At 39.9% G+C, this 9,796-nt stretch overlaps 1 protein-coding gene across 1 annotated transcript; it reads right to left on the reverse strand.

The window, feature by feature from the left end:
• Positions 1–233: 233 nt before the first annotated feature.
• LOC108668221 (cyclin-Y) lies at positions 234–9,565 on the reverse strand. Its single transcript, XM_018155392.2, has 7 exons — positions 9,479–9,565; positions 6,236–6,449; positions 5,884–5,915; positions 5,475–5,663; positions 3,852–3,985; positions 3,281–3,433; positions 234–3,019 (listed from the first exon to the last, which is right to left on the reverse strand). The coding sequence occupies exons 1-7, from the start codon at positions 9,548–9,550 to the stop codon at positions 2,728–2,730; spliced, it is 1,086 nt and encodes a 361-aa protein (XP_018010881.1). The 5' UTR covers positions 9,551–9,565; the 3' UTR covers positions 234–2,727.
• Positions 9,566–9,796: the final 231 nt, after the last annotated feature.

Here is a 9,796-nt window from a genome sequence, read left to right on the forward strand (position 1 = left end):
TGAAGCAGGCTCGAAAGAAGCAGCGTTAGCATCTCAAAGAGACGAAGTGACAAGGAAGGACAGGTGAAAAGCAACAGAAACGAAGAACCTCGAACAAGAGGTCGCTTACACGGGACGTCGGCCGCCCGCACGAGAGAGACAGAGAAGAGAAATGTATGGAATCCTACCTACATAATAACTTAACCCCACAACTGAGATCTGCAGTCAGACACCGCGAGCTCAGCGGTGGGGCGCTCAGGTATAAACAACATGAAGAAAATAGCTAATATTAAATAATACAAATAAGTATTGGAAATGGAACACAGCGTGAAAACGGCATCACAGATCACCGAGACCAGCCACATCTCCACACATCGTGTGACAACGTAACATCTCCGTGTTGCATCGTGCAAGCGTCCGCGCGCTACAAAAAGACGTGCGTTTAGTCATTTTAATATTTTACAAATCTGTAATGTGAAAGATTCACACGTGGAAAATAAATCCACTGTGACATTTCTTACGCGCAAATATTATACTTCATTAGAAAATATATTTTTCTGATGCACAATATTAATATTGACTCGAGATTCGGTTGAATTTTTTAACATCTTGACGCTGACGAAAATTATTACACAAAAATACGGACATTTCATCGTCATTGGTAATGGATTTTAAACCCATACGCAACACATTAAATTTTTCATTTTCATATAAGCTCATATTCAAATGAAACGCTGCGCAGTTATACATGAATCACAGTTTGACTGTCAGATGAATAGCATCGTTTTCATTCCATATGAATAACACGGTTTCAATTTCAAATTAACAAAGTTTCAAAGTTTGACAAGATTCATGAACACGCAACTTACACTCTAATGAGCATCATACTTTCGAAACCTTTCTCTAAATTACGTGATATTTCACTGTGTTAAGTATTCTTCTAGTATTAACAATACCAGTTCAATTTATTCAGTGGAGAATATAACAAGTACTGGCAAAATCTTGGCTACAGAGACAAGTAAATAATAATTGTTTCACAATTGAAATAAATCTTCCATAAAGAATATTCCTATTTAGGTAATTATTGTAATATAAAATTTGTACAATGATCATTAATGTGAGAATTCTTCAAAAATTCGAGACTATGATATTTTGTTGACTAAGAATATACAAGCCAGTATGAACGAAATTAGTTTTCAAAATTCAGGTGATCAAACTCCGGTAACTAATGTATACTTGATTAAGTTGAAAAATTCTGGTTTGAATGATTTTTTTGCGACATTCTGGTTTGAATGACGCAACATAAATTCTGTTGGATTGAATTGATTAACAACAATCCGCTAAAACATCCCAGTTCACAAGTAGGCTGCAAAAAACGTCCATATGAAATCATTTAACGCAGGAGAAACGGTATCAAACTAACAAGATATTTAGTATTCCCGGCTACAAATAGATCCGTGAAAAGTGACGCATCACGCTAAGTCTTACCGAGTTCTTTAACGTTTTTTGATTTATCTCATTCACTAAAATTTTTTCATAGTACGTCTGATCCTCTATTGACGAACATTACATGCAACAGGAAAAACGCATGGCAACAAACTTGCTTATATTTTTGACCAAACAGGTTGTGTCTCAGACATCCGTCGAAAAATATTTGTCCCTCAAAAAGTTCATTAATCGGTCAGTTTCTAGCTGGACACAATAAGGAAGAAAACTACTGCTTAACACCAACAAAAGGCATAGTGTGTTTAGCAATATACAATAGAAGACTGTGGACATCACAAGAATTCTAGTAGACCAAGCAACTCTAAGCTAAAGTGTTACACAAGACCAACTAACGCGGACGAGAGTCTAGTTAATGAATCAGAACTAGCAAGCAACAGCACCAGAAAGAAACCTGATTAATTATATCATCAATGACATTTTAAGAAACAAGTAATTATAAGGAACTAAATAGACGGTAAACCCGATAGGACATTTATACATGGCGGGTACTGCGTACCGCATCTCGTGGTCATATTGGTACTAACATTTATCTATCACAAAATAAATCAGGAAAATAGTGTCAAACAAACGAAGATACCAGCACTTCGGTGCAAGAAGAGCGTTGTATACGAATGAATTTACTCAGCATTTCCCCGCCTCGGAACTTTCAATAATTACAACTCCTCCCTCGAACAGGGATTTAGGATCAAGCATCATATTACCGAAGCGTATTATCTAAGCTCCAGATACGAGTTCATATCCCAGGTTTCAGTTGCTAAGTCATTGCTTCAATATAATAATCCAAGCTCACATGATTAACACACACTCAACTCGCGGGAATGGTCGATGGAAGACATCTTTGCTCTACAGTGTAAATTACTGATTTATCTAGTCAAGCACGAAAATATTTACCAAGCATCAACGGCTGTCTGGTCTCGGGAGGAGCCTGCTACCTGCATACTCGTCCTTCAAACTAGAGAAAACGAAAAACGTAATAATGCTTATAAATGTTACATTTAGATCACATGCAACGTGCATTTTCTTGCGCAGGGATTGAAATCCTTTTTCACAGCAAAATCTGATATGCGAGATCTTCCGAACTTCTTCCTCACAGTATACTGCGAAGAAACGTTGGTGTAAGAAGGAACATACGACAGGTGTCAATCTTTCTTTCATCGGTCATTCCAGCGAGTCTCAGTCAAACATTTTAAATGAATCGGCTCGAAGATTAAAAAATGAAGTATTATTAGTTATTTTCAGAGCTCAGGAAAGTATGGCGACAGATCGCCTATTGTTAGCATTGACGTTATCAAGGCTGTTCCATCGCTTGCCTAAAGAAGCACTGTCGTGAATCTGTGCAGCGTATCGGTCTTCGAAGTCACGACTGAGCGCTTCAAGTTTATGAGCACGTTCCTTGCTCAGGGGCTCCGCAGGGAAGCTGAGGTCATTCTCTTCGGCAAGCGTTCGTAGACTGAAGTAATATTTGGCGTACACCGATGCTGGCACGTTGATGTTGAACTGGATCATCACCAGGTACTGGCGCTCCAGTTCGTTCCTGGCTCACAGAAACACAATTTTAGAAAGCCAAAGAAAGACTATGGAGTCAGTTAAAAATCATAATTTATAGTAATAAAGAGCTTCCCATATGATTAAAGTCTATTCAGATGTTCCCATTTGATTCAACAAAAGCCAGAATGCAAAAAGTTTCGAATACGAAACACAGATCGTGTGCGATTCAAAGTAAGGTAAGGAAGAGCTGCGGGAAGGCAATTGTATTGAACAATAAAGAAATGAAACAGAAGGTACACGGTCTCACATGTCATCGACGGAAATATCTCTGAGTATCTGGCAGTAGTCGACGTTCCAGACGGCTTGATCGTCCCACACTTTACTGGCCAAGATGATGGCGCCCAAGACGATGCGCTTCCAGCCGCCGGGGGTCATGTCGAGCTCGGCGTACGTCAGTAATCTGCTCACGGCGAAAATCTCAGACAATGTCATTCATAATAATTATGATAAGAATGTACTTGATTCGGGCGCAAAAAATGATTGGAATAATCCACGTTAGTATACGACGTTCGTCAGATATCCGTCGATTACTGCACTTCAATTAGAGTTACTAGATAACGAGTTCCGTTTGTTACCGCACGTTAACATGAGTTAATAGATAGAGTTAGAAAGCTCATCTTCCAAGGCAAACGTTAACTAGATTTACTAGATGATGAGTTCCGCTTATTACTGCACGTCAATTAGAGCTACGAGGTAAAGAGTTAGGAAGTCAGATCTTTCGAAGTATACGTCAGTTAAGAGTTACTAACTTGATGAAGAATTCCGTTTATTACCAAACATAAATAAAAGTTAAAACGTTAAGAGCTAAGGAGTGAAACCTTTCAAGGTAGACGAGGGTGATGATGGCACACTCGGCTGTAAGCTGCGCCGCATTGAACAGCGTCCGCACAAACTTGTAGATGTGGCGGTGCTCGGGGATGTGTTTGTCGTAGTCAGGGTGCACGCCGTCCTTCTGTAACCCAAATGCAACTTACACGCGGCTCTTCTGCGTCAAATTTACTATTTAAGAGGTGCTTTTTGGATCGATACTTAACAAAAAAGGTCTATTTATGGAGTGTTTTTATGGCTATTTCAATTCAAAACTTCTGTTTAAGGAGCGCTTTTTGCAAGGATATTTTGTTTCATAAGTTCAATTTAAGAGGCGTTTTCAAGGATATTCCACTTAAAAGGTTCATTCAAGAGACGCTTTCTGTCTGGATAATTCACTCTAAAAGGTATATTTCCGGGGGCAACTTTTGTATGGATATTTTACTAATAAAGTTTCACTCAGCGGGCGCTTTTTTTAGATATCTCACATTAACAGGACATCAGTGAGCTCCGAGGTAACAGGTTCTCAAAAACTGGGATTGCTTTGTTACAAAATAGTTTAAATTGCCTCACAGTTGTCTTACGTTGATCAGGTATCTCGAAAACGATGGGTTTGCACTGAAACACCTTATATATGAGGCGATGTTCGGAGAACCATCCATTACCGTTATTTATCTCAGTGTTAATGAAGGAGCGTCGCCAACGTATGAGCGAGGCGAGGTATTCAAAATTCCGTGATTTTCAGAAGTGAAGAGCAAATCTTATTTTCATGCAAGTAACTTGAGACGATGACGGTGCTTTACTTGAAAAAAACTGCCGCTTAGTTGAAATCTTAATGGTACATCGGCATGCATATTTGAGATTATACTAAAATTTGACGCGTTTCTCGCACGATCGCTACCGTAAATATTCAACGTATATTAACAAAGTAAAATATTTTGAAGTAGAACTGGGCTGTAGAAAAATGACGTGTTGATAATTTATATCCAAACAGCACGAACGGCAGCAAATCAATGTTATATTGACTATATCATTAAATGTTATATTGACAAATTATCATTAAATGCAAGACGCGAGATTGGAAATTAAAGCGGCATTAAATTTATTCAAATTATTACTAGAATTTTTATTCAGTACGGAAGTGTGCAAAAAAAGCACAAACGTACTCCATTAAATTAAATTTAAGGAAGACATTGGTTATTTTATGACCGAGGTATGTGTTTTGTTCAAGATCTATAACTTTTGGATCAAGATGTCTTAGATCTAGACGTTTTAGAACAAGATGTTTTCGCTCAAGATGTTTTAGATCAAGATGTTTTAGATCAAGATGTTTTAGATCAAGATGTTTTAGATCAATATGTTTTAGATCAAGATGTTTTAGATCAAGATGTTTTAGATCAAGATGTTTTAGATCAATATGTTTTAGATCAATATGTTTTAGATCAATGTTTCAGATCAATATGATTTAGATCAAGCTGTCTTTGATCTAGACGTTTTAGAACAAGATGTTTTTGATCAAGATGTTTTAGATCAATATGTTCTAGATCAAGATGTTTTAGATCAATGTTTTAGATCTAGATGTACTAGATATGCAGTGTATCATCAAATAAGTAAAACGTAGGATAAATGTTTACCGTGAGAGGATGAAGCTTCTCATCGAAGATGTCGAGCGTTCTGGTGCCGGTTGTGTTGCGGATGTGATAGTAAATAGCGAGCGCCACGCACTTAATAGTGTTCTTAAGATTAGGCTGAGACACTGTCGAGTCGTCCAAATAAATTGTAGAGCACGAAGATGACTTCTTTAGAGTTCGACAGTTGTCCAACTGTTGGAAAAAAGAGATCATGATAACTTTCATGTTTCGAAAAAATTCTTAAAGTATGTGGGAGGAAGAAGTTCTAATTAAATGAACCTGATTTCTTTAAGGATAATCTGAGTTGTATATAGTTCGTTAACAGCGAGTCAGTTAACTGATTTGGTTAAACTAGCACGAATTTAAAAGGACAATTGATATTAATTAATCTGGGAGAACCTTGGTTACTTACTTCATTTCTACTTCTTCTTCTCACAATGTTATCTGAAAAAACAGTGCCACAAATTAACACAACAATTAAAACTCTCATCTCTACTATGAATATGACACTACGAAAATTCAATATTTTCAAACTTTCTCATTCAAACTATGTAAGTCATGGGAACACAAGATAGAAATAGAAGACAGGAACAATTTCAGTCAAGTCAACCAATCCACTATCCATTGCTACACCGTATCCAATATCAATTGTAAAAAAATTGCTCGGAAAAATTTTTTTCCCCCAAGTAAGGAACGCAAAGACTGCATTAAATTGAAGTTTCAACATTTTATAATTTGCATGAAATTTGTGAAGGTAAACTGACTGTGTTGCGCGCGTCGGGCTTTGCTGAGGAAGAGCGGACCGGCCGTGGGGTGCAGGGACGGGTCTTGGTCCAGGTCATCGTGTTCCCTCTCACTGATGTGCTGGATGTTGGTGGTGGTGCCATCCTCCCCTACACTCGAGGAGGTGTCCCCTGCATTCACTCTTGTGTCCCCACCGCCCCCATTGCGCCCGTCAACAATGCCGCTGCCGTTGGTCTGTATCGTGACCGGTGGGGCGCGGGTGGTGGGTGCGGGGACCGGTGGAGGACGGGAGCCCAGGGAAGCACACAGGGAGGAGGGAGTGGCACCGAAGGTGGTAGAGGAGGAGGAGGGTTCAGGGCGAGGAGAGGTAAAAGAACTCGAGGTTAGTGATGGCAAAGTCAAAACGTTAGTAGTATTTTTGCTAGTGGGTAAATAATCAGGATGAGTTTTTACGTCACTATAAGCAGCAGAAGTTGAGCGAAAGCCAAGCGTTTCAGAAAGAGTTCTAAGCAAAGGCTTGATTTGTGGGCCCTTGGAGCGGGGGCGAGATCTAACCGGAGCTTTGGGAGCTGCACTTTGTTTATTAGCAGTTGCGGTATCTGAATAATTAACTTGGCAAGCGTCCTTGACATCCGGCATTGATGATTTCTCCAAATCATTACATGCATCAAGCATAACTGGGATGGGCGGGATGTGCGAGAGCTGGCGTTCTGGCAGCTGAGTAGAGAAGCTTCCTACTCGACCACCGCCATCAGCAGGTCCCGGATTAAGGCTAAGAACATTAGACACCTGATAAGGTGAAACTAAAACAGGACCCTTTTGGCCATTAGAGTTTGGTAAAAGCTCGCTGGACGTTTTTGCGAGGCTATTCAGAGAATTTTTATCGGGACGACGAAGTGTAGACTGAATGCTGGAGTAATTTGAGGCGTCCGAGTCAGTGGAGAGGTACCAGCTGTGGCGATGGTTGCCTCCAGAAACAAATTTCAGCTCGGCTGCGGTGAGTTTGTTGAGTTGTTCATTGAGTTCACTGATGCTCGGGACATGAGGTTCGTAGAGAACGCCTGCACTAGCATTACGTGTCACAAATTGGGGTTTACAATTTGATGCCGCTTGAGTTCTGTAATCGCTGATAGGAAGCACTGACGGATGGCCACTGTACTTCTTTGAACTCGTGTCAGGATCTCCACCACAGCACTCAACTTTTCCTGGAAATTTCTCTGCTGCTCGTCCAGTAGGATAAAGAAAGCCAGAGCTATCTTTCGATGAGTCACGACAATTGAAGTCCGACCTAGGATATGCATGCTGTTCATCGTTACTTACGAACCTCTGCAACTTACCCTCTGCACCGTAATTCTGATGCTGTACTTCATAAGGAAAGGAGGAACTATGACTGATGGGTCTCTTTTCAGAGGGTTGAGAAATTGATCGTGAATACGGAATACTTCCTTTTGCCGACTGCATGTAGGGGTGTAAATTATTTATCGCTTCATTTCTCGAGAGCGACGCCTCAGGTCTGACGTAACGATAATAGGACCCATGTGTGTGAGTAGAGTTAACAGGTGCCGCGGCACTGCAAAACGAATCAGCGTCACCACGACCATGTCCTGCCGTGTAATTCTGACGATTACCAGCATTGCTTGCAGCGCAGGAGTCCACGTGAATGCTGTGGCGGTACCGGGAAGGGCTGTTTTGTTGTGCATCTCCCCAACTGTAGTTGACGCGGTCAAAACTAAAATTTGGGTCAGGGACATAATAATATGTGCTCAAAGTGGATGCAGGTCGCACCGAAGTATGTTTCTTCTCTTTCTTCATTGGATCTAAATTATTGGAGTTCGAACGAGCGTCTGATTCGCTGAAATGCCTGCCGCGCAAGCTGGAACAAGTTAAGCGACTCTTTCCATGAAGACGCTCGTACTCGAGGGCTTCGGACAGCAGTAAGTCGCACTGCTGTGCTTCGTTGTTACTTTGCCTGAACTTGGATTGGTTAATGTTAGAAGAAAGATGTGCAGGTAGCGGCACGGAATATACTGAGGCTTTCTCCTGTTGATGCCAAGGCTCGCCATACTTAGCTGCACTCTTGTTAGTTACGTGAGAATTTGACGCAACTTGCGTGTTTTGAATATGACTGACAGATTGTAAGCGGCATCGAGGATAAGTATAATTATAAGAATTTGAGTGAACAACTTTGGTCTGGGCACAATACATGGCAACACGCGGCTCAGTATCTGCCTGTCTAGTAACACGCGTTGAAGAAGCAGAGGGTGGAGGCAATGATTTTGCTGCTGATGGGAAACTCCGCGATGCGTGTAAAGGGGAGGAAGAGTACGGGAAAGAGGAAGGAGGTGTGGCATTGCCCCACACCGATTGGTGTGAGGTCAGACGCAAAGGACCAGGGGACCGAGTGGTCATCTACTGGAGGCAAATGTTGAGCTAGAAAATCAGCATCAGGGCAACAATCCACTTCAATTATACAAGCCAGAACACAACTCAGGTTACATGTAGAAAATAACAAAAAACAATTCATTATGGGAACTCAATGAATATCTCCATACCAAAAATATTGTTGTTTTTTTAATGTCAGGCAAGTAAAATCAAATGCATGGAAACCATTCTTATCACAAAACACATTTGTTACCACACAAAACAGTTTCAGGAATGATACACATCAGTCACAAACAAGAGAAAGGAATGAGGGAGAGAAAGGAAAGAAGCATTCATTAGAAAGAAGTAGAAGATTGAAAGATGGCATATAGAAAAGCTTATAAATTGGAATGAACTAAGGCAATGGCTCAATATTATTCAGGAAGTAATTTAAGTATAAATCTACCTATGAACAAAGTTAAAATTTTATGAAGAAATGCACTTACCTGCAATGTGATAGCCCTTTAATATATAAATAGCAGGACTTGGCGAGATGCAACATCATAATTTGTACTTGAATCATTCAAATTTTGTGTATTTGTTGGTCAGAGACATCACAATATTCTAATCAAACATGAGCTAGATGCTAAATACTTGGTTCTAATCAATGATTTAAGATCTGCTTAAAACATTGTGCGCCAATGGAATATAACATTTAACAATCTACAAAAAACCATGCGCATCAATGGAATATAACATTTAACAATCTACAAAAAACCTTGCGCATCAATGGAACATAACATTTTTCAATCTACACAAATACTTTGTTTATGCCACATAAAAGGCCTCATAATTGTTCTTTAGAAATAGATAGATTTTAAAGAATGATACACCAAACAAACCTTGTGAGAGTTGGATGATCGTCCTGACCCACGGCCTCCTGGATAAACACAGCAGCTCTGCTTGTTGCCCATACTCTAGCACTCTTGCAAGCCTGCAATTTATACTTCCATTCAGAGAATAATAATACAAGATAGGGGCAACAATGCAGTAACTTGTAGTACACTGTCGAGCAATAAAAATCTATGAGATTACCAAGGAATTCTAATTCCTGAATGATCATGTCCTAACAAATGTAGAAAAAATGTTAAATTACAAAATTTTCAACCAATTTCAACTTATTACAAATACCTGACCTATTAGATGGTAAAACTTGCTTA

The sequence above is a fragment of the Hyalella azteca genome, unplaced genomic scaffold, assembly GCF_000764305.2.
Source record: "Hyalella azteca isolate HAZT.00-mixed unplaced genomic scaffold, Hazt_2.0.2 contig17186, whole genome shotgun sequence".
Taxonomy (NCBI): domain Eukaryota; kingdom Metazoa; phylum Arthropoda; class Malacostraca; order Amphipoda; family Hyalellidae; genus Hyalella; species Hyalella azteca.

Bases quoted from the DNA above. Each gene is read 5' to 3' on its own strand.
- LOC108668221 (XM_018155392.2), bottom strand. From the start codon at position 9,550: ATGGGCAACAAGCAGAGCTGCTGTGTTTATCCAGGAGGCCGTGGGTCA. The intron at 5,916-6,235 runs GTCAGTTTACCT...CTGTTTTTTCAG, and splicing joins AGCCCGACGCGCGCAACACA to ATAACATTGTGAGAAGAAGA. The intron at 3,434-3,851 runs GTTTCACTCCTT...CGCCGTGAGCAG, and splicing joins ACCCTCGTCTACCTTGAAAG to ATTACTGACGTACGCCGAGC.